Source organism: Podarcis raffonei, chromosome 6 (assembly GCF_027172205.1).
Source record: "Podarcis raffonei isolate rPodRaf1 chromosome 6, rPodRaf1.pri, whole genome shotgun sequence".
Taxonomy (NCBI): domain Eukaryota; kingdom Metazoa; phylum Chordata; class Lepidosauria; order Squamata; family Lacertidae; genus Podarcis; species Podarcis raffonei.
This window is the reverse complement of record NC_070607.1, coordinates 27,168,256-27,193,548: the sequence shown is the minus strand read 5'-3', so window position 1 is coordinate 27,193,548 and position 25,293 is coordinate 27,168,256. Positions and strand designations below refer to the sequence as shown.

At 45.6% G+C, this 25,293-nt stretch overlaps 1 protein-coding gene across 5 annotated transcripts in view; it reads left to right on the top strand.

The window, feature by feature from the left end:
- RPAP2 (RNA polymerase II associated protein 2) overlaps nucleotides 1-9,593 on the top strand; it is a 52,509-nt gene extending 42,916 nt beyond the window's left edge. For 4 of the 5 annotated variants that reach the window (XM_053391768.1, XM_053391769.1, XM_053391765.1 and 1 more), the window contains 2 exons: nucleotides 7,335-7,484; nucleotides 8,399-9,593. In XM_053391768.1, coding sequence (XP_053247743.1) covers nucleotides 7,335-7,484; nucleotide 8,399 — 151 coding nt within the window. In that variant the 3' untranslated portion in view covers nucleotides 8,400-9,593. The remainder of the gene's footprint in view (nucleotides 1-7,334; nucleotides 7,485-8,398) is intronic. The other variant, XM_053391767.1, reaches the window with a different exon arrangement.
- Nucleotides 9,594-25,293: the final 15,700 nt, after the last annotated feature.

Below are 25,293 nucleotides of genomic sequence, written 5' to 3'. Positions count from 1 at the left end.
CAGATCCATATTCAGAGATTTCTCTGAATCTCCAGACTCCCCACCCTCCCCTCCATGAGTCCTATTGTTAACCTTTTCAACTGCATATTGTTTCATAATCCATATTTTATATCTCTCCATATTGTCCATGATATTTGCTACATTGTGTTATTAGAATTCTGCTAATGTTTTCATCTGCTTACAATGGTCTCCTAGATAAATTATAAATTTTCCCCATTCTTTATTGAAATCTTCTCGGTTCCTGAGCTTTCCGGTCAGTTTTGCCAGTTTGGCGTATTCCAACAGCTCGGTTTTCCATTCCTCTCTGGTAGGGACTTTGTCTTCTTTTCGTCTCTGGGCTAGTAGCATCCGTGCAGTTGTTGTCGCATACATAAAAAGTCTTTTCTGCTCTTTTGGGATATCAGTACCTACAATTCCTAATAAGAAAGCTCCTGGTTTTTTTTATATAAAGGTTATTTTCAAATTTTAATGCTGACTTTTTATGTGTATTAGGTTTTATATTCTATTTCGGAACACTGCTTGAGTATTCCCTAAATGGAGGGCACTTTATAAATGTGTGGGGGGGGGGAAATGATGTCTCTTCCATACAAGTGATGTCTTTAACCAGTGGGTCTCAAACCTTTCCCAACATGCAAAGACAGGCTCCAGCAGATTGAGCAGATGAGACAAATAGTCCAACGGTCAAAAGGCGTTTTCTGCACATGCTGTAGAGGGAAGTGAGGGGCAGGTGGGGCTTGGGGGAAGGGAACCCATTTGGGAGAAAGAAAACTCTGGTCCCAAACTTCCACTGCCTTGTGGGATATCTTCGGGAGAAGGAAAAGCTAAGGAGCAAACCCTACACAGATCCAAATGGCTGGAGCATCAACTTACCTACACTGTAGAAGTCCGAGAATGCTGCCAAAAGCCTTGTTTTATTATTTTAGAGGAAGAACCTCTCTGTTTTATTTCTCCTCATTATCAAATGTGATCTCGTTTACCTCTGAAAAGTATTCTTAGTTTCTTTTCTCTCTCTGGACTCTATGTCTGCTCTATTCCCGTCACTCTGCTAAGTTAAGCTGCGCAAGAGTAAATCTTTGCGCTAATTGAACAAGAATCTTGCTACTTTGGATAAAAGCTACCGGATTTCAGCCTTCTAATCCCACTTACTTGGGAGTAAACTGCCTTGAAATCAGTAAGACTTACTTTAGTGTGGACTTGGTTAGAATCACACTCACTTTGGCTCCAAAAGCCCAAGCACTCCTGCCTTTCCATATTGTGAAAGCATTTCAACCCCTCAATCATTTTAGCTGCCATTTTCCTGGTTCTATAATATCCTTTTTCCAGGGGTTGTTGCCCCCAAAGCAGTACACAGTATTCCAAGCAGGTCTATATCATTGATATAATAGTGACATTTTGAGACTGTCACTCGTAGAAGATATTGGGAATGGCGTTGGGAGCAGCCCAGGTGACTTTTATCTGAACATCCAGTCTCTCCTCCACCTGTGGTTCAGGGGTGCCATGGAAAAAGCAGAACTTTTAAACATTAAACAAGACGCAGGATCTTTTTCATGACAACCTTTTAACATGATTAAGTCAAGGCGTGATGGGTCATTTAAGGTTTATGTTTCACTCTGCTCCTTGGGACGCTTCTAATGAATGTCACGATGTCAGATTTCAGATGCGGAATGTGCATTTTAAGTAAGCAGTTCTTAAGAAATCTTCCCCCGTCATATTGCTTAACTGTTGTTGGGCAAATGATTTATTGAAGCTCCCGAGGCAGCAGAACATAGACCGTAGGACTGTTGTTTTTGTCTGTGTATGCATTAAGGGCTACACTGAATTATTTTATTGTAAGTGCGCACTGATACATCATGCCTTGCGCTCGGGGAGACGTTTTCTGTATTATCACATTCCATTAAATATTTAGCTTTGAAAAAACAAAGTCATGATATTTGCTAACTAGCCTGGCATTGTAGGACTGCTAGAGCCGTCTGTAGCGGCTCATTGGATGGGGCAAAGCCATACACTAGCTTCCTAGCAGGTGGGTCTGTGGTTTACTGGGAGGGAGCTGGCGAGGCAGGAGGAAAGGTCAGTACGTTGCGCAGGATAGACTAGGCTGGCGCATTTGCACGGCAAGGACCTCCCTCCCACCTCCGAGGAACAGTGACCCACTTGCCAGGAAGTTCACCTAGCATTTTCACCCCACTGGACGAGACACTCCTGCTTGCAGTCCTACCTGCACCTGTGTCTTCTTGAACTTATTTGGACTTGAAACTGATAGAAGACTATGCTACATGGCAGCAGTAATGATGATGATGATGATGATGATGATGATGATGATGATGATGATGATATTATTATTAGTAGTAGTACCCCACCCATCTGGCTAGGCTTCCCCAGCCATTCTGGGTGGCTTCCAGCAGAATATGAAAAACATAATAAAATGTCAAATGTCAAAAACTTCCCAATACAGAGCTGCCTTCAGGTGTCTTCTAAAAATTGTGTCATCTCCTTGACATCTGATGGGAGGGTGTTCCACAGGGAGGGCGCTACTACCCAGAAGGCCCTCTGTCTGATTCCCTACAACTTCACTTCTCACAGTGAGGGAACCACCATAAGGCCCTTGGTGCTGGACTTCAGTGTATGTGCTGAACGATGGGGGTGGAGACGCTCCTTCAGGTATACAGGGCCGAGACTGTTTAGGGCTTTAAAGGTCAGCAACAACATTTTGAATTGTGCACAGGAACATCCTGGGAGCCAGTGAAAATCCATTATGACTGGTGTTATATGGACCCGGCAGTCGCTGCCAGTCACAAGTCTAGCTGCCACATTCTGGATCTTTCTCGTACTTTGAATAATAGAATTGTAGAGTTGTAGTAGTCCAACTGCCTGCAGTGCAGGAATATGCAGCTGTCCCATACGGGGATCAAACCTGCAACCTGGGCATTACCAGCGCCGTGCTCTAACCAACTGAGCTATCTTACCTAGGAGTAAGTCCCACTGAGCCCTCACTGTAACACTAAGTTGAACTGTGGCTTGGCTTCTGGCAGCACTGCAGGAGTGGACAAGGGCAATGTGTCCGTGATTTTCATCCTATGCTACTATCACTCTAGTCCTGTCTTGGGGAAGGCTACAGTCCTATACACATTTACCAGGGACATCCTTTGCTGATCAACGGGGCATACTTCACTGTATGTATATCAGTTGCTTTTATTATATCAGGACAAATCCAGTAATTGCAGTATAATCTGTGGGTTGGACTGAGCAATGTGCATTCAATTCTGCACGGATGTAGTCTGGTACATCGGTGTTAGTGAAAATAACCTTCGCTGCAAAAGGTCTACAAGATTTACTTTCAGGTTTTTAAAGGGGGGGGGAGAGAATTAAAATATTCTAATACCTGAGTACTTGAGTGCATATTATTACCGCACTGGCAGATTCTGCTTACAGGGAAAGTATTTTATAAAAAGCTAGGGATTTATCATTTCTTCATTTTGTTAGGGAAGAGGGAGAATTGCAAATGCTGTTCATGTTAACCAGCTGTCGCTTAATAGCTTGCTTAATAGTAGCCCGGTGCTGCTGCTTGTCTTAACATGAGTTTTCACTCAGCTTTTTCATGTGTAGCATCTGTGGAGTAGGCAGCTTAATAGGAGTCTGTCGTTTGGATGTACTCTTGACACTCTAGCTTTTTCTTAGCTTTGCCAAGGCCTATTTGCCATATGCTGAATGGAAGGGTATCAAGGCTGCACTGCTTTCTCATCAGTGATCTGATGCATGGTACATTTTAGTGCAAACCCAGCACCTGGTTTCTCTGCGTAGGTAGCCGCCTATAGGCAAACCTTGAATTATTGCCTTACTACTTAGAAGTAATTGCGGAGTGGGGTGGGGGACTTAGATGATTGCAAAGGGAAAGGGAGAGACATTTCTTAAAGCCAAGGTCGCAACATGCTAGCTTAGTTAGCTTTCTGCCCCCACTGCCCTATAGCAGCGCCGGGGGGGGGGGGGACTTTAGCATTGGTATGTTGCAGAGAATTCTGGAGAGCCATTTAGGATGCCCACTCAGTTCTTGATGATGAGCTGCCCCTTGGCCTCACGTGAACTGAAGGTGTGCCCTAGGGCGTTCCCATGAATCCTCTGTGACTGCACATTACAGTGGGGATTCAGTAGAGGGGGGTGCCTCAGGTCCAGGGGCCAAAGCTGGCCTCTCTGTATAGGTTTCAGGACTTTGCCTGGTCTACAGTGCCTCCTCAGCCACAACCGTTCTGCCCAGGCCACATTCCTCACTGACTCAACTTCACAACCCAATTTTTTTTGCCGGAATGTGTCCTTGAATTTTTACATGGCTTCTTACTTGCCTGGACGGAGGACAGTGTCAGGGCAGGTGTCCAGAGCAGATCAGCAATAACTCACACGGCTTCAGGGAGCTCTTTATTCAAAGAAACCAGGCAGCTCAGGAGGCCAGGCCTAGGGAGCACAGCAACTCTTCCTGGTGGAACTTGCCCCTATGAGGCAGTTGCAAGGACTGAAGGTCCTCGCTTTCCCACAGCTCCCTAAGGCTCCTCTTACCCTGGTTCCTTCCCAAGCAGTCTGAGGCTCTTTTGTCTTGTCTGTCCTTGCTCTGCTCTCTTCATACCTCTTCAGGTTCTGGGGGATCAGGGGAAGGGGAGCTTATCACAGCAGGAGGGGGAGACCCCCTGGCTTCCTCACCAGCCTGACTCCTTGCTACCTCTTGGCCCCCTTTTTCTCCGCCTCTGCCGCTGATTCTGGGCTGCTCTCTGCCTCAGCCTGTTGCCTCTTCAGCTTCCAACACCCCCTCCTCCTCCCCGTCTGCTCCCTCTTCTACTTCTGACCGCTCATCGTCGTCCCGCCAGCAACCCCCTGGCTCTGAGTCTTCTCCCCTTGGGGGTCCCCTGGGGGTTCCCCAGCTGGTGCCTTGCACCATTCCTCTGCATCCAGGCAGTCCGTGACAGATAGAGGTGCCCTAGTGTGTCTAGAGAGTAGCCTAGCAGGCAGTGGTAACATTTACACCCACTGCACTGTCTGCTTTTGCCTCTGGCCCTGCCTGTCATTTTCATGTGGCCCCCCAGAAGGTTAACCAGTAAGGAATGTCGCCCTCAGTCTGAAAAAAAGGTTCCCTGTCCCTGATTTCCTACCTTTCATTCAAGGAGCTTAAGCCATTGTACATGGTTTTCTTCCCACCCCCATGTTATCCTCACAACCAGCTTGTGAGGTAGGTGTGGCTGCCTTTGAGTGGGCCAAGGTCACCCAGTAAGCTTTGTAGATTTCAACTTGGGTCCCACCCACTCAGTCCAACATTCTTAAGCTCTACGCCAGCCTTGTTCTTCCAAGTAAGCTTATCCATTGCTGATCTCCCAGTTGAGAAATTCCTGCCAAGCTTCTGAAGAACCCCCCGAGTTCCCTCAAACACAGTTTGAAAACCACTTCCCTTTGGTGTCGTGGTCTCTGCCAACATGGGCAAAGCTTGCTGCTGAAAGGGAGGTGCCTGAATCAAAAAGCTACTAGTTAGGGAGGGGGTAAAGTTTTGGAGGGCTGCTCTGAACCTTTGGGGTCTGCAAAAGTGGCTTCATGGACAAAGCATTGCAGTTGCCTCTGATCACTCGGGGTGCTGTTAGTCCAATTGCTCTTGTGTTGGGATTTTTTAAACTTTAGAATTGAGGTGCATCTGAGATGATGAAAACCCTTAACTTGTTGGCAGCTTTACCGTTCTGTGTTCACATGTGACAGACTGGTTTTTCTTCTTACGGACTGAAATTTTACCTCCTGAGTTCAACACCTTTTTTTAAAAAAAAAAAGCCACACACACGTACAGTGCTGTTAAGGGAGGAAATCAGCGGTGGATCTTTTAAAATAGTAACAGGATTTTCTTCTCGTCATTCTGAGCTTCATAAAATGATATCTTGAGCTGCTTATCTGTTGGTCTGACCGTTGCTTCTTGCTAAGGCTCTTCCAAAGCCTGATTTGGGATGCTTCAAGGAGCCAAGGCACAGCTAAGAAAATGCACTGCTCTGATTGCCTCTCGCTCTCTCCCCATTGATCTGCCTTTTCCGAGAGTTATTTTATCCATATTTTATGAGCCCACGGGCAGTGGGTAAAGTTAAATTAAATAACCATCTGAAAGGCCTCTGTTCTGTGGGGAAGTTTCCTGGTGTTTTGTAGAAATCATGAAACGTAACAAGGCAAGTTCAGTATATTTATTAAAACAAACAAACATTTTGTTTGTTGTTTAGTCGTTTAGTCGTGTCCGACTCTTCGTGACCCCATGGACCAGAGCACGCCAGGCACTTCTGTCCTCCACTGCCTCCCGCAGTTTGATCAAACTCATGCTGGTAGCTTCGAGAACACCATCCAACCATCTCATCCTCTGTCGTCCCCTTCTCCTTGTGCCCTCCATCTTTCCCAACATCAGGGTCTTTTCCAGGGAGTCTTCTCTTCTCATGAGGTGGCCAAAGTATTGGAGCCTCAGCTTCACGATCTGTCCTTCCAGTGAGCACTCAGGGCTGATTTCCTTAAGAATGGATACGTTTGATCTTCTTGAGTCCATGTATGTCCAAACAAACATATACACAGCTTATAGAATCGTAGAATTGAAGACTTGGAAGGGACCATGAGCTTCATCTAGTTCAACCCTGTTATGCAGGAATCTCAACTAAAGCATCCATGACAGATGGCCATCCAACCTAACTGGCCTATAATTTCTGACCACCACCCAATCTCTTCTTTGTTACAGTGACCACTTTCAAATCCTATGGTACAGAGGCCAATTTTAGTGACAAGTTGTATATTTTTGATGGAACTTAAGCAGTTTCACAATTGAGTTCTAAGAACTCTTCAACAGATACTCTCCAGACCCTTGCTGGTCAATAAGACCTCAAACTTGTCACAAATATTTGTCATTCATCAGGCTCCCTTCCTGGAAGAATCAGTTCAGGCACAAGTATCAGCCCTATGTCTTCTGCGGTGAAGACAGATGCAAAGATGCATATCCTTGTGTGTTATCTGGGTCCACTGTGCGCAATTATTGCCCATGACTTCCTAAGCGCAAAAGGTTGCATGACTCTTCTGTACTGGGACCTTGGTTTCAAATATCATATCCTAATGAATAGTCCTGAAGCATTATGTGTGTTGCACTGACTTGCGTCTGGAATTCCCCCTGGATGTGCTTCTGCCGGTTTAGTAATTGTATTTGGCAAACGATATATTTGATGTTTAATAATTACTGGACTTTATTACAGTTTCCTCTGGGTTATATGAAAGGGACTGTTTTCTCCCCTCTCTCACACCCTATTCGGAACTGTAAATATGTATATTTTAAAATATTCAACATTGTGTTTCAGGTTGTCGCAAAACATTCCCGTCTTTGCAAGTTCCCAGCACAGCCAAGGATATTCGCAGTTCCTGGCTACTTTGCTTGAAGAATTACACTTCAAAAATGAAGATTTTGAAAGTTTAACAAGAATATTCAGAAGCAATAGTCTTCCATATTGGTAAGTTCTTCTTTCATTCGTGCCCCATCTGCCACAACTTCATCTTGTCTATGAGTGGAACCCAGCTGCTTCCATGTGATGACAGAAGGGGATACTTTTGCTAATGGAGGGATAGAGGTGATTTTTGCTCCACGGAGGGAACATCCAGAACAGGGCAGAAGGTTGTATTCAGGCTTGCAGTAAGAAGAGCAAATTGGCAAACAAACAAAAAAAACACCCACCCCAAAACCTTCCTCCCCCTGTTTGCAGGATCCAAAACCCTTCCATAAGCACAAAGATCTCAGTTGGATTCCACCCAGTGTCATTAAAAATAAAAGCATGCCGGTTGCATTGGAGGGGTGAGAGAGGAGGAGTTGATGGGGAAATGACTGGGACCGAAAGATAAGATTATTGCTTATCAAGATGCTTCCATTTGTCTCTTTAACCTTGTGTGATCACTAAACACATTTAATAAACACCGCTTTGGAATGAGTTAGCAAAAGCCTTCAATTTAAGGCAGAGCATCACTCTGGTCAGTGCTTGTTTGGCCCCAGCCAAAGCATTCCGTTCAGTTACATGTTACCACATTGTAGGAAGGATGTGGACAAGCCAGAGGAGATTGAGAGGACAGGAGCGAGGTGATAAAAAGGTTTTAAAACAGAAGATGCATGAAGCAAGATTGATAGGGCCCAAGTATGTACATATTCAGGCCACAAAAAGCTGATTTGGCAGGAAGCCAAGATTGCAAAAAACCCAAATTGCGCACACACACACACACACACACTCTCTCTTATTTATTTTTGCAAACAGCTCTTTCCACTGACACTGAGGGAAGTAGGTTAGCACCACAAGCCTATATGTGTTTACAAGTTTCCCTCTGGTAGATTCCAATTGAAGGGAAACAAACGATTTGTATAATTTCTCCCTCATTCCAGAGGCATGACGGAGGAAAGGGAGGCCTTTGATGTTCCTCTCCTGGCCTGCCCCAGTATGGCGTATTTTTGGCCCCTCCAACATCGCAGCTCCATCTTCATGGGAGCACCAGCTGTTAACTTTTGTTCGGCATCCTGGAAGCGGCTTGCAAGTTCAGATCTCCCTCTCAGAAGATGTCTTTCTCCGCCCTTGGAGATTGTTATCATTTAACACAATTCAGTATTTATTTACTGTTTTCTGTTTCCAAGTATAGATGAACTTTTTCACACAGTTAGGGCTTGATACATTTGAGACATTACAGATTAAGAGGGAATTTTATATTTTAGAGTTCATATCAAATGCCACCGAATCAGATGGCATTCACCGGATTAAGCATATCACTGAAAATGAAACTGTAATACAGTAGGTTTGATAATGCTGCTTTCATGATATCGATGGAACTTTTCCTTGTTCTTTTATCTGCAGAATAAGTTGATCATCATGCGCTTCTTTTTCTATGCTGAAATTGGATCAAGATGTGAAGTGACACTACCAAACAAATTTAATTTAAGTACACCAAATGGAGAAAACAACAAGAATAAAACTTATTGGTCGAGTTTGTATGAAACAGTGATATGAACGAAGGCTGATCTGTAATTCACCATTGAATTTAACACAACTGTTGAATACATCAAGCCAAACTGAAGCTCTTGTATGATGAATATTTTTCATCTTTCTCATTTCTTCAGATAAGTGGGCTATGCTAAGATTTGGACACTGAGACAGATCATCTTTCCGGGTCTTTCACTATTTTCATCAAGTTGCCCTAATGAAGGGGTGGCTGTCCATATCCTATTGGACTTCAGCTTCTATTAGCCACAGCCATCATGTCCTTTGTTCAGGGATTATGGGAGTTGTAGTCCACCAACATTTGGAGGGCAAAAGGTTCTTCATCATTATAATGGAACACCAACATTTTGTGTGTGTGGCCGTGTGCCATTAACTTCCTAAGGAAATTGTGTCATTCAGCATTTCTGAAAAGTTAAAGCAAATCTAAGGTGCAGTTCTTTGATTTTTCCCCCCAGAAAGAAGTGCCTTAGTAAAGTATAGCAAAGAAACATAATCTGAATTGTCATTGCAGTAGTCACAAAATAATATAACATCCTATGGTTATTATGATATGGAACTTCTTAATAAAGTGCTTATTTTGCTTATTTACTTAATTGTTTTATTTCTATCCCACCTTTCTTTCAAGGAGTTCCAGAGAAGATCCATGGTTCTTCTCTCATTTTATTTATTGGAGTACTTTATCACCAAGCACTTAGTTTTGCTCTACGATGGTATTGTACTGTGGAGGTTTCCATCCTCAGCTTTTAAGATTGCATTACAAAATCCCTGATTGCATCTTCAGAACCCAGAGAGCGCCTGTTCCTTTCCACAGTTATGTTCCACGTAGCGTATTGCCTTTACAGTATCTGCAGTTAGGTCAGCTGCTTGGCAGCCTACTTTGCTAGCAGAATCCTGCTCCTTCCGAATGTGTTTTGAGGGGCATCCACAGAAGGGGGTCTGAGCCTGAGTGCGCTGGGCAGGATCTATAAAAGAGCAAAATAATATTGTTGTTTTTGTCAACTCCCAAGCCCTTTCTTTTCACCAGGTCTTTATTTTTACATTTCCTGTCAGCTTAGCAGCATGATTTTTACAGGTTTATTTTAGGCTCAGTGCTTAGTCTTCTACAACCATTTGAGCTTACATTTCTTTTAAAAAGTAAGTGTTAGTCTTGTAATCTTTTAAGAGGATGTACCGTATTTTTCGCCCTATAGGATGCACTTTTCCCCCTCCAAAAATGAAGGGGAAATCTGCGTGCGTCCTATGAGGCGAATACAGGCTTTCGCTGAAGCTTGGAGAGCGAGAGGGGTCGGTGCGCACCGACCCCTCTCATTCTCCAGGCTTCAGGAAGCTATCAGCAAGCCTGGGGAGCCTGTGGGGGTTCCCGCAGGGCTCCCTACGCTGCGGATAGCAGCCTGCCGCCCGGCGCGCAAGGCGCCCTGAAGCAGAGCGCGCCGGGCAGACATCGGCCAGCCCCACAAGCTCGGGGGACAGAGGGGAGGCGCAGCGCCGCCATACCGCTGTTCCCCGACCTGGTTTGGTTTCCCTGACCTGGTTTTGGGGGGGGGAAATAAAGGGGGGGAATTTCCTTTATTTCCCCCCCAAAAAACTAGGTGCGTCCTATGGGACGGAGCGTCCTATGGGACGAAAAATACGGTGTTTGTATCTGAATAATAAATCCATTTAACACACACACACATCCAATTTCAACTTGTTAATTGCTGGAACTCTTAACTTGACTGCCTCTTTCAATCTCCAACAGGTTTGGGGATATTTTGGTAGGGGAGGGGGATACAGGCTTTGTTTTCCCTCACTTTGCTCATAAGGTGGAGTCAGTCGAGGTGCTATTTTCCTTTACAGCCCTATTATTCAGAAGGCAAATTGAGCCAGGTGAGAGATGCACAATTTTTACTTTGGGGGACAAAGTCCCATTTACTATAAATATGAGATTGTCTAGCATAGGTGATCTTATTTCTAAGTAAGAAGTGCTGCCATTGGGTATAGGCAGAACATGGAGAATCCTCATGCTTAAAGTATAGGTCTTCGGAAGAATCAGCTCTCTAATTTTATAACTTTTTTTTTTAACCAACTTTTCCTGGCTCCCTTGCCCCCTCCCAGGAATTCAGGTAGTCACAGTTTGATGAAACTTTGCTAGAGATCCCAGGACCTCCACATAGGGTCAAGGGCTCCCAAGCTTTATGAGTACAGTCGTACCTTGGAAGTCGAACGGAATCCATTCCAGAAGTCTGTTTGACTTCCAAAACATTCAGAAGCCCCGTTGGACATTTGGCTTCCAAAAATAGTTCTCAAACCAGAACAGTCACTTCCAGGTTTTCAGCGTTCGGGAGCCAAATCGTTCAAGAACAAAGCTGTTCGGAAACCAAGGTATGACTGTACAAGGACTGCTTTTTAACTTCAAAAAGGTTTGCAGACACATAACCCCATTCCAATGCTAATTTTTATAATTTTCAGCTCTGTTAACAGAGGGGAAAGTAATGCTATCTTGACTTCTTCCTTCGATTAAGGTACTATGGGCTTTTTTCCCAGCCAGAATTCACCGGAACCCATTTCTGGCACCTCTCAGGTGGGCCCAAGACCAAAAAAATGTTCTCCGATTCCACCCACTTTTCTTTCCCTAGTTCCCATCTCAGTTTGCCATGTCTTTTGTAAGGAAGGTAGGCTCGAATGAAGAACATGCAAAAGAAGAAGAAATTGGGTGGTAACAGAAAAAGGGTGAGAAGAAATAAATGGCGGGAGGAGGACAGTTTATAGGTGCAAAGAGATGTACAAGAGTTGTGTAAAGAAAAGGGGGAGTTAATTGGGATGGGGATTTCCTTCCAACGAGGCTGTTCAGATGAAGTCAGCAAAAATGGTGGAGGCTGGGACCTCCTGAGTGAAGCACTTGGAAGCCACTCAGAAAAGCGAGAATAAACCTAAGCAAGTACAATAGTACCTTGGTTGTTGAACTTAATCTGCTCCCGAAGTCAGTTTGACTCCCGGAACCGTTCTGAAACCAAGGCGCTGCTTCCGATTGGCTGCTGGAGCTTCCTGCACCCAGCTGCGGAAGCCGCGTTGGACATTCGCCTTCCAAAGAACATTCAAAAACCTCACTTCTGGGTTTTCAGCTTTCGGGAGCCAAAATGTACAAGTACCAAGGCGTTCGAGAACCAAGGTACGACTGTATTGCAGACTTATGCATATATGTATACAGTGGTACCTCTGGTTATGTACTTAATTCGTTCCGGAGGTCCGTTCTTAACCTGAAACTGTTCTTATCCTGAAGCACCACTTTAGCTAATGGGGCCTCCTGATGCTGCTGCACCGCCGGAGCACGATTTCTGTTCTCATACTGAAGCAAAGTTCTTAACCTGAAGCACTATTTCTGGGTTAGCAGAGTCTGTAACCTGAAGCGTATGTAACCTGAAGCGTATGTAACCCGAGGCACCACTGTAATTGGTGCACTTTATTTTAGTTATAACTTATATTTTGTTAGTTTCAGAATTTATCATTTCTATTATTGTAATAATAACAATAACAATAGAGATATGTGGTTCCCCTCAGTCTTAAAAAGTGTTCCTTCAGCTGCGGCTGTGCTCTGACCTTTCCATGAACCAAGATGAAGCAGAGCTTTCCAACCCAACCCTCCTGCTGACAACACTAAAAGCTGCACTGATTCGCTCAGAATAGTCGCGGGGAGAACTTAACTAAACCTCTCTCCCAAAATGCATCTCTCTAGATAGCTGTGGCAGTAGCCTCTTGAATGAAGCAGCTGGGGAGAATTTTGCCCATTCCCGATGTGGCGATGCATCGCTCACCAACAGACACACGCTAGCATGCCTGCAGATGAGCTGAGCTGGAATCCAACTGAGCCGCTGTGTGAGCGGAACAACTTTCACTCTTGCAACAGAATGTCCCCTCCCTTTCCTCCCACCAGCCCACATGTCTCTTGCATGCACACACCCACACCATTCCTCCAGGAGGGGGGAATCCTCCTTCTGGGGGTGCTGGAGGGAAGGGGGAAATTTCCCTTGTGTGAGCAGAAATCATTTTCGCAAACGAGGGCTGGATGGATTCAGCCATGTTTTCATACACTTCTGTACAGCCCAAATCTTCTAGGTGTCTATGGTCTCTGCCATGGGAGCATATTCACCCAGTGCTTTTCCAGCTGCACTGGCTCCCAGTGGAGTACAGGGTCAGATTTAAGGTGCTGGTTTTGACCTTTAAAGCCCTTCACGGCCTAGGACCCTCGTACCTACGGGACCGCCTCTCCCGGTATGCCCCATGGAGAGCCTCAAGGTCCATAAATAACAACACCCTAGTGGTCCCGGGCCCTAAGGAAGTTAGATTAGCTTCAACCAGAGCCAGGGCCTTTTCAACTCTGGCTCCAGCCTGGTGGAACGCTCTGCCTCATGAGACCAGGGCCCTGCAGGATCTGATTTCTTTCCGCAGGGCCTGTAAGACAGAGTTGTTCCGCCTGGCCTTTGGCTTGGAGCCAATTTGATTCCCTCCCCCTCTTTCTTTTTCCTTTTCCTTTCTCCTTCTGTGATGAGGCTGCATTTTAATATTTTAATGTTTCAATATTTTAATGTTGTATTTTAATCTTGTTTTTAAGTTGTATTCATTCAACTTGTTTTTATTATTGCTTCTTAGCCGCCTGAGCCCGGCCTTGGCTGGGGAGGGCGGGATATAAATAAAAATTATTATTATTAGGTGGTTCACCATTTAAAATGGACAAAGTGCAAATACAATCAACGGCCCTAAAAACTGTCTGCACATGAAGGCACCAGCAGCACAAAATAAAAGCTAGCTTTGAACCACATGGCAGCATGAAATGGGCAGGGAGAAGTTCAAAACTAGCAAGGGAAGGCAAATAATAGTTTGAAAACTGGAAAGCGTTGGAAGTTTAATAACTTGGGAGAAGAGAAACGTATTCATCTGGTGCTGAAAAATTTATAATATGGGTGCCAGGGGAACTTCTCTGGGGGGAGCAACTGGTACACCTCTTCCAAGAAGGGCTTTTCCGGAGTAACCACCTGCCCCACCTCATTAGGCAGCAGAATCTGGATAATGTCCTCCAATGAAGATCTTATGGTCTATCTATGCAGATGCCTCCTCTGATATGGGATACAGTCTCATGGGTTTCTTGTATATTCAATTGCTTGGGTGCGAATATAAATGGAAGTCAAAATGGGCAAACTCCAAGCAGAAGTCAGTTGCACCAACTAGCGTTCTATGAAATCAGGACTCTGGGGTACAACATTTTACACCAGTGTAATGCAGGTGGTGCTGTGGGTTAAACCACAGAGCCTAGGGCTTGCGAATCGGAAAGTCGGCGGTTTGAATCCCCGCGACGGGGTGAGCTCCCATTGCTCGGTCCCTGCTCCTGCCAACCTAGCAGTTCAAAAGCACGTCAAAGTGCAAGTAGATAAATAGGTACCGCTTCGGTGGGAAGGTAAACGGCGTTTCCGTGCACTGCTTTGATTTGCCAGAAGTGGCTTAGTCATGCTGGCCACATGACGCGAAAGCTGTATGCCGGCTCCCTCGGCCAGTAAAGCGAGATGAGCGCCGCAACCCCAGAGTCAGCCACGACTGGACCGAATGGTCAGGGATCCCTTTACCTTTAATGCAACCAGAAGTCTCACACGGGGATACATTCTAGAGGAATACAGGATCCCATTCGATCAGCTTTTAGGAAATGTAATCCTGTTGAGTGTACTAGCACACAAGACTTATTGAAATCTATCAGATAGTTCACACATTCTACTGAACACGCCACAAGTTGCCTGTACACATGCACAATGTGTGAGAGCGTACACTTGTTGATTTATACAGTTCCAACTTGTGTACACAGTCTGTACACTGAGCATTACATGTGGGTTACTGGGAGTGTACAACTCAACCCTTTGTGTACACAAATTGTGCACTTGTTCAATGTAATGTGTAAATGCCCCTTCTGAGACTTGGGCTTGAGCAGCAAGTTCTATTTGATTGCTCTCAGCAGTGCTTGGTCATTACAAACCTTATATGGTGCTCGATGAGTAATACGGTTGTGTGACACACCTTTTCAAATTTCACACCAGTGTGGCAGCAATAACTAACTTAGGATCAAAATCAAGCCCTGCTTTGTGTGCCATCCCGCCAAAGTGAAGCACTTTTAATTCACATTTCATTCAACATAATTTTTCCAAGCATGTGCCGAAAGGTCTCCTGTTAAAATCTGAGAAATCTGAAAGTGCTGGGTTGTGCCCGACATTTGTTCTCTCAAGCAACTGACAAATGAAACTTGCAACTCACGTATTTAGCTGATTTCTGCAATTCATCGCCTGTGGATTGCTCTCATTCATGTCTGTTTCAGTTGTAAGAAAACACTGATACAGTGATACCTCGGGTTACAGATGCTTCAGGTTACAGACGCTTCAGGTTGCAGACTCCGCTAACCCAGAAATAGTACCTCGGGTTAAGAACTTTGCTTCAGGGTGAGAACAGAAATTGCACGGTGGCGGCAGCAGGAGGCCCCATTAGCTAAAGTGGTGCTTCAGGTTAAGAACAGTTTCAGGTTAAGAAGTGACCTCCGGAACAAATTAAGTTCTTATTCAGAGGTACCACTGCTATCAAGAATTGAGAGTGGTGCACAGCCCCTTTGCATCTTCCCCATTCTTCCCTCCATGCGTGCGGGAATTTGCTACTGCTAATCCCCTCAACCTCTTTCCATGAACATACAGCTGCACCCTCGTGACCGCTGTTTGCTCCTAAAGGCTGGCCTGCGAAGGGATCATGTGCACAATTTCAAGCGGAAGTGTTGTGAGATTCGATTGTCCATGTTAAGATTTCTGAATCTAGGGTATGTGGCCGATACAACAAGGATCTAGGGTTTGGTTCTGTCCCAGGTTCGTGAAGCGTTATTCTCACATTTCACGTTCATGTGTGCATGCTTATATTATCTGCTTAAAAGCATCTAAGGCAAGAGGTTGCACCTTAATTCCGATTACTATCTGAAAGGTAATCTGTCTCTGGAAAGCTTCATCTCCAATATGCAGGTGTTATTAGTGGCGATGGAAAGGCACTTTGCACATGTTCAGATGCACTGTTATAAATTCACCTGCCCTGTGTCTTAAGCTCTACTGCTGAAAACCAGTAAGCCCTGGAAATTAAACATTATGAAGCTAATTGTTATCTACATTTGGGCTGTAGACTGTAAAATCCGTTTCAAAGCAGAAGCAGACCAGATTTGTTTAAAAATCATTTAAGTTCAGCCTATGGTCTGCAGATTTGATTCCCGTGAACTATTTGAACTTTTCATATATGCTAAGAATTAAAACACCTTCCTCCCCTTTCTGAAAGCCCCTCTCCGTGTGAAAAAAAGGAGATAGAGGTGATTGCTTTAGAAACCACACACCTGCTGCAATACCTTTTTCGGCATCAAAGCCAGCAGAGAGGCAACGGATGTGGCTTGGGGTTGGAGGAAAAAGTGCTTCGTTTTGTTTGCTGCCCTCTGAATAACAAAAGTTATTTTGAACAATATTTGCCGCCAGGGATTTAAAGCAGTTTTAAAGTTGCTGGGGTTTAAAGCAGTTCGCGCAACGCTCTGAATTCACCATCCGTCTCAGCAATAAAAGACGACTTTCCATGCATTGCTTAAGCTCAGATTCTGATGCACTCCCAGATAATGTAACATGGCATCAGCCTTTTCTGCAAGTAAATATTCTGGTTTCCTTTTTTTAAGCTTTCTGATATGGCCATTACATTGACCGCTCCCATCATAACGTTCTCATAACCTCAGCTGCCCCTATTGCCAGCTTTAAGATTCCTGTATGGCAGGAGGGATACAGCTTTTCTGAGCATCATTGATGTGGACATCAAACTGTCATGTCCCCAAATTAATCAGGGTGTGGCAGAAGGGCTGTAGCTCATTCTCCAGGTAGGCTGGGGAGAACTTCTGCCTAAAACCCTGGAAGACAGCTGCCAGTGAAGAACAGGTGATACCAAGCTAGATGGAGCAATGGTCTGACTGTATAAGGCAGTTTCCTGGGTTCCAGTGATGTGGGAGCAAATCTCCTAGTTTGTGCAGCGTGTGGAGAAGTACTCTCTCATCTGTCCTGAACGCCTTTCAACAGTCACCAAATGGGCGTTGGTTCTCATATTATGAGTGGGAGAAAAACATCTCTCCTCTTTTTCCACACCACAACACTCACAAAGATCTGAGGGTAGGCGTTCGGAGGTACAAAACGTCACAAACAAAGCCTCCCCTGAACACGTGTGTGCTCCAAAGCTCTTTCAAATTAATGCAGCAGATTTTCAGGTGCAGAGGGAATCCCACAGAAGTTGGATGCTTCCACTGAAGTAAATAGGGGAATTATGTGCACGAGCTCCATATGGACATTCGTGCGCCTGCGCACCTAAGGAATTGCTCGATGGATGTTAGTTTACACCGCAGTACTTCAGAGACTGCCCCTAATTTGGAGTATTTTCTGTCCCTGTTGAAATTAATTAAAGTACACAGGAAAGAACTGGGGAACGATTCAAGGTGTCTGCGTTATTAGTACGCTCCCAAAGAGCCCTGCATGAGGGCCTCTTCACACATTTCTAAGGCGCCCCCCTAAAAATACAAAGTGTGACTGTGACAAACCAGGCGTTTGAAAATGTGGGTTGGAGAGGTACACCCATTGGCGAGCCAGGATTTAACAGGTGTGTACACTACCTGTTGAGTATACACTCAGGGCCAAATCAAACATGGCATGGGAGATCTATAATCAGAGCTCTGGTGGTGGTGGTGCTTACATTAAAGCAGTCACTGGGGTTTCTGATTTTGATTGAAGCAGCGATGCTAAGAGGTGAGGATTTTAAACCTTTTCCCTCACACTTGAATCCCCCACAACTGCTATTAGTTCCACATTTGGGGTGGGGAACAAATGACTGTCTCCCTGTCCCCCACCCCGGTGTGGACTGAGTAGCAGCTTTGCACTAGGTATGGGGGAAGGTAGATTAGGAAGTGGCATAGGAAAGGTTAAATACTCTGCCACAGCGTTGCTGCTTTTATCAAAATCTCAGCTCTTGTGGCTGCTTTAAATTTGTCCTTTTAAACACCATAGGTTGCGAGAGTTTATGAGTGGCTACGGCAGGTTTGTTGCTGTGAAATTGCCCATAGTGGCAGCTCTGTCACCCAGAGCTAATCGCACCCAGCCTTGTTTTTTCTTCATATTAGACTTCTGAATTACCATGTTGTTTATGAGAAAACTGCTCTAGCCGTACCTGTAAGACTCTCTATATCACGAACCACCCTGGTGCAGCCCCAGCCCTATAATGCCATTTCAGGTTGACATTAAATATTGAAAACAGGCAACCAGCTTGCAGGAGCAAGTCTTAGGTTTCTGCATTCAGCAGCTGGCATGCAAGGCGGGACCAGGCTGCCTGTAAAACTCTTTTATTCCTGCCCTCGTCCCTCTGCCACCTGACAGCTACCTTCTTTTCTACCTTCACTGATTAGATTCTGAGGATATATCCTGAAAATCACATGCCTTTCTGCTGTATGCGGGGTCTCCTTTCCAATCTGGAAGGCAACAATAGCAATAGAAGGAGCCACAAGCACTACATGATGGTGGTGGGTGGAGCCCCATGCAAAAGTGGTCTTGGGCAACTATTTCAATTTTTTACCTATGTACTGTAGGCTAGTTTCCACAAAAACACATGCACAGACCCCCAACAAGCAAGAGATGTTATCAGAGTCCAAGGGCGCCTGCAAGCCAGGCAAAAACACTTGGGGTTCTGAAATATATTCGGAGTCGAGAGTGGATTTCATGCTCTTTATTCAGCTCATAGTGGTGAGGAAGAATGGAAGTTCCCGCAGAATGCCTGCTTTATATACCTTACTTACACAATGGGCCCCACGTGATTGGCTAATTCCGGGATTCACTTGTAGGCCAATCAGGTTGCAGATTCACTTCCACCTGGAGCTGGATTGGGTGGTTCCTGTGGACCAATCAGACTCCTGCATTCTGAATCCTATTGTTCTAGGACCAATCGGACTGCTCCCTTTTGGATCCTATTCAACTCAGTACATAACAAGTTCAAAGTAGGGTTAGTGAGGGTGTGGCCTGGGGACGGTTCGAGGGGCCACATAGAGATGCCTGGGACCTTTATATGTTTATATCTCGCTTCCTGATGCCAGTAGCAAGAGGTGCTCTTGTCTCGGCACACATTCAAAAAGGCTCTTTTTTCTTGCTCAGCGTATGACCTTTCCGCGCAACCTTTGCCACCAGCTTAAAACCATGCAGTTCGGTGCAATGGAAACGAGGACAAGTGTTGCCACATAACACCCAAATACTTCAGAAGAGCCGCCAACCGGGTTAGAGTTGGTCTGGAGGCTACTGTAGGGCAGACAGAGGGCAAGAGCTGGTGTGGGCTGCTTTCGGTGTTGCAAAACCAGGCCACAGACAAATCGTGGAGAAAACTCAGAAGAGGGAAGGAGCACACGCAGAGATACTGGCCTGGCTGTGGCCGCTGATAAAATGGTGCGCTGGCCCTCGTCGCCTGTCCTTTGGCGGGAAGATTACTGGAATGACTGCTCCTCACATCAAATGGGGGGAGCCTTTTATGCGGTTGCGCACAGCCCCCTCCCAATCCCATGTGGATCCAACCCCAACCAATAAATAGAGGGAGAAGCATGACCAAGAGTTTGGAATGAAATTCCTTTGAGATGAAGTTGAAGGATCTCTTCCACTGAGCCTAGACCTGTGGGTTTCAACCCCAGCTCCAGTTTTTCCGGGGTGCTCTCGGGCAAGGGCCCCTCCTTCAGTGGCTCTGCGTCTTCCTCACCACCACTGTTGGCAGCTGTCGAAGACTGCAGTGGTGAGGAGTCGCAACACCAGCCGTCCCAGGGGATTCTTCTCAGAGGTTTTGTTAATGAATGGGCTTTTGGCAGCTTCCAGATTCTACCAACCCTTGACCCCAGCAATACAGACCAGCTTTCCTGAAATAGGTAAAGGTAAAGGGACCCCTGATCATTAGGTCCAGTCATGGACGACTCTGGGGTTACGGCGCTCATCTCGCTTTACTGGCCGAGGGAGCCGGCGTACAGCTTCCGGGTCATGTGGCCAGCATGACTAAGCCGCTTCTGGTGAACCAGAGCAGCACACGGAAACGCCGTTTACCTTCCTGCTGGAGTGGTACCTATTTATCTACTTGCACTTTGACATGCTTTCGAACTGCTAGGTGGGCAGGAGCAGGGACCGAGGAATGGGGGCTCACCCCGTCGTGGGGATTCGAACCGCCGACCTTCTGATTGGCAAGTCCTAGGCTCTGTGGTTTAACCCACAGCGCCACCTGCATCCCTGAAATACCGCTCCCCAATCTTCCCACGTACAGAAGTGCTCAAGTTCACACTCCTAGTTCAAATAGGGTGGGGTTATTGCCTTCAACAGAGAGGGCAAGACTTTGGGGCAGAAGTCCAGGTCCCTCTCAGCAGGATAAGCAGGTGCCCCCATTCCCGCAATACAGCAGGTCTGGTTTGCCACATTTTGAAGCAAAGCCAATATGCATTGCTATCTAGAAACCCTTGTCCCCTGCCTAAGTCTGGAGTAAAAAATTACCCAGCTGCATTACTGAGGAAGGCCAGAGGCAAATGTCTTCCCCAGGCAAGGTGTCCAAGATCCTTTCACCAAAGGTGGGACTTCTGTGCGGTCCCTGGCTCCAACTCAACAGGTTCCTCTCTAAACTGCCTTCCATATAAAATCCTCCTCCAGACTTCTCTTTGTATTCCTGTTCTCAGCCTCTATCACAGCTTCTTCCACACAATGTGCATGAATTGCAAAGCTCTCTCTCTGTCCCATCTCTTTGGCCCAGTAGTGCCTGGGTCCCATTGGGACTAGTAGGGCGCAATGCAAGGAGGTCAACAGTAGGTGGAGCCAGAGCCAATGACGGGCAGAGCCAACTCATCCTAGCTTTGTCCCCATCCTCTTCCCCAAGTTCCAAAAGGGCCAACACTGAAACTAAGAAGGAAAAAGCTGGTCTACAGTTCCATCCCTTCAACTGGTTGCAGAAAGGCAGGTGGTGACACATTGAGGGCAGACCAAGGTTGGTGGGGCAGTGTCCCATTAACCCTAGTAGACTAGGGCTCTACTGCTTTAACCCCTTGAGTGCCCTCTTCCCCTCCAATCCAGCTACTGCTTCCTCCCCATCTAGCCTGGCTCTTCGCTCCAGCTGACGCAATTACGGCTGCGGGGAGGTGGCTGGGCCTCCATGTTTCAAAAGCTCGGATTCAATGCTCAGAAACCCAGATTCTGCAGCTAGAACTAAATTGTGCAAATTAGACACAACGGCACCCATTGCTTAAATCATGTGTGTTACAACCGAGTTCTTTCTCCTTCTCTCTCTATCTCTGTTGTAATAAGGAGATGTAGAACAACTTTTTTTTGTTTTGTTTTTTACAGTCCCCCTAATGGACGTTTCCATGATACCTGAGTAAACGGCAGTCAGATATTTGCCAATATTTCCCACACAGAATTTTTTTCTGGCCTCTTGTCTTACATGTGGTGTAACTTCCACCAAATTGTGGGGAGGTTGACGGGTATTACCTCATGCCATTTTAACTGCCTTGTCTAGACATCCTACGTTGGCTAATTCCATCATGGAATGAACTATACCTTCGGAGTGGAGCTTGCAAAAGCGTCGCAGCTACCTTTCGTTATTGAAGCCAAAACCTCAGTACAAAAACCAGATTGTCACAGAACTGTTTGAATCCCGGATTTATCTGCTTAGACCCTAGCTGCTGCTGCTGCAGAGAAAAGGGCTGCTGTGGTTAGTTGGCAGGGCTGAGCAATGGGTATTGTTAAGGGTTCTCTTCTATGCATCGTACATGTACAGTAGAACCTTGGTTCTTGAACGCCTTGGTACTTGAACATTTCGGTTCCCCAACGCCAAAAACACGGAAGTAAGTGTTCCGGTTTTCAAATGCTTTTCGGAAGCCGAACATCCGATGCGGCTGTCGGTTATTGTTTCTGGGGCGCCTGTGCCAATCGGAAGTTGCGCCTTGGTTTTCGAATGTTTTGGAAGTCGAACAGACTTCTGGAACGGATTATGTTGGAGAACCAAGGTACCAATGAATTTACCTTTTGCCTCTTGTGTTTACCATTCTCTCTCTCTCTTCCTGCGCCTGCCTATCTGGCTGCCAACTAGGATAAAACTTTATCCACCCAATAAAGTAGACTCTAGTTCAGGAGAGTTTTTGCCCCAGTCAATCTGTTAATCCTTAAAGTGCCAGGGGATTCTTATTTTCTGTGTATACAGCAACAGAGCATTGGTTGGTTTAATTTGTGTTGGGAGAAAACTTCAATAAAGAACGATAAGAACTAAGTTATCAGTGGTTCTCAAGAAGCTGGTTGCTCACAGTTGGCAGCTACAGCCTGAGTCATCAGGCGCCTTTTTTTTTATGGCAGCCAGATGCTGAGCCTGTCGCAAGCTCACCCTTCATGCAAAGAAAACGATAACAGCTTCCTAATCAGGATTTGCTACTGAGCAGGATTTCCTATAAAGATTTCAGGCCAATAAACCTGGCCTGCATTCAAAAGAAAGCATTGATAGACAAGATGTACAGAGTTAAGCGTGGGGTCAAGTGTCACTGCCAAGCAGATAGCTGCTCTAATTGAATTATTTGGCACTCCAGCCACACATGAAAAAGAGTATTTGCATGACTGCTTGGATGAGTCACACCACTCAGAGTCCACTCAAGATTCATGCCAGTGATTCACTCCAGAGCCTTTTTCTTCAGGGCTGCATTCCATCCCTGGAACATGCAAAGTAACAATGAAACTGTAAGTGAATCAACTGAACTTTCAGTTGATTAACTGGTTGGGGCCCAATTTCAATTGGTAGAGTGGAATGTTAAGAGAATGCTTTACTTTTTGAGGCCATTTGGGCATGGTTTAAATTATGGAACAAAAAATAAACATGGCATCTAGACTGAGATATTTATAAAATGCAAATATATATAAATTGAATCAATTAATTGCTCAGAAGGCAGGAGACTAATCAGTTGGTAGCCCCAGTAATACAGAGATGAGTGTTTACGGACATTATTTCCTTGCATTTTAGAAATTAAGCACTACTTCCTAGTTTCCCATGAACAGTTCGTGCAGAAGGTCTCAGGCACGATCCCTGGCTAGATCGCCAGTTTCACAAGAGCAAGGGAACAGAAAGTGCCACACCAGATATTCTCAAAGAACCAGGAACAGATCAAGCTCAACAAAACTTGTGCAGGAAACAAGCAAAGCAAAGACTGCCACAAGCACAGGCAGAAACGAATCAAACTAATAATTTCTTGATACACTCTTTAAAAAACAACCCCTCTTAAGCTTTGATTTTTTACACAGCTCACCTTCGTAGACTCTTGGTGTATGTGTGTGTGTGTGTTTCTTAACCACACTTGCATCCTCTTGAACGGAAAACAAATTCAATCTGAAAACAGTACTCGCTTGTGCAGTACATCAAACCTACAAGCAAAGCAGCACTGGAGGGGGGGGAAGCACCTTGATTTGAAAATTAAAGGAAATGATGAACACCTTCACAGAATCTTAGAACCGTAGAGCTGGAAGGGACCTAAGGGTCATCTGGTCCAACCCCCTGCAATGCAGGAATCTCAGCTAAAGCACCCATGACAGATGGCCATCCAACCTCTGCTTAAAAACCTGCAAGGAAGGAGAGTCCACAACCTCCCGATGGAGATCGTCCCACTGTTGAACAGCTCTTACTGTCAGAAAGTTCTTCCTGATGTTTAGTCAGAATCTCCCTTCTTGCAACTTGAAGCCACTGGTTCAAGTCCTACCCTCCAGAGCAGGAGAAAACAAGCATGCTCCCTCCTCCATGTGACAGCCCTTAAAGATCTTTGAAGATGGCTATCCTCTCTCCTCTCAGTCTCCTCTTTCCCAGGCTAAACATACCCAGCTCCTTCAACCGCTCCTCATAAGGCTTGGTTTCCAGACCCTTGATCATCTTGGTTGCCCTCCTCTGTTTGATGCTGTATTTAATATTTTTTTGGAAGCCACCCAGAGTGGCTGGGGAAACCCAACCAGATGGGCTTCAAGGCCAAATGAGATGATATGTGAAATGTGGGGATGCATGTCACATACCTGCATTTTAATCATTGAAATAACAGCTAGGAAGATAATGGTGTGGGTGAACACTTTCCTGACAAAAAAAAAAGTTGGCAGGGGGAGAGAGAAAGCTTGAACAGAAAACGAAGATTGCAAAGTTAGGTTTGGTGACTGCAACACGGCATGCGAAAGAACACTTACATTTATTTGACTGAAGCATTTTAACTCAATTCCTCAGCTTAAAAAAGGACTAACAGAGTGGCTAAAATGACAGTCCATGCAATCTCAAAAGGAAAAAAGGGATTGGGAGGCCTGGAGGAAAAACGAACAAACTCGATTCCTACATCGCTTGGGGTTGGACTAGATGACCCTCGGGGTCCCTTCCAACTCTACAATTCTGTGATCAGCAGTCTTTAGGTACATAGTTCCAGTTCTTTCTGGGACAGGAATAGGTTCGGGGGGGGGGGGGGACAAAGCTGCTGGTCTCTAGGCAGAGCCATTGGGAGTGGCCCTGCTTCCTTTTGGCTGCAACCCAATGACAGTTGGCTACTGTGCTGCCAGAGGGGCTGAATGATACCTTGAAATGATAAACCACCAATTATGTGGATCTTTTTATCCTCCATGCTGGTTTCCAATTAGTTTCCTGAGCTCAATTCAAGGTGCTGATTCTTCCCTAAGCAGCTTGGGGATACCCAGAATACCATATCCTCCTGTACTGTTGGCACATGTCTGTCTCAAGAGACAATGGAGTGCACCTCTGCGGGTGGAGTGAAAAAGCTGCAGAATCACAGCCCCTGCTGCTTCCCACGTTGTTGTTGCAGGGCAATACATTTGGCACCGCCTTTGCTGCGGGAGTTGCCAGAAAGAGGCATACAACACGCCATCCGACCGTCTTAGGGACTCCATGCCATATTTGTATAGAGCTTATTCCTTAGCCTTCCCCCAGAGATGTCCCTCAAGATAGCAGGTATGGATTGTTCCTCAGGGCTTACCCCCAAAAGCCTTTCTCACAAATGAGTATAGCCAAAAGGCACCAGAGGTTTATGATTAGAGTTTTCCTTCTCCAAGATGGGCTACCTTCCCAGGTTGTACAAACCCCACCTGCTCCTCTCCTGTAAACAAGCCCTCTTCTGTTCCAGCTTTCCTGAAATGTACTACCATCACCAGAGGCCTAGCTGTCTATTCCACCACCGAGAGAGGCAAGGAAGCAGATCGTTTTCTGTAACAGA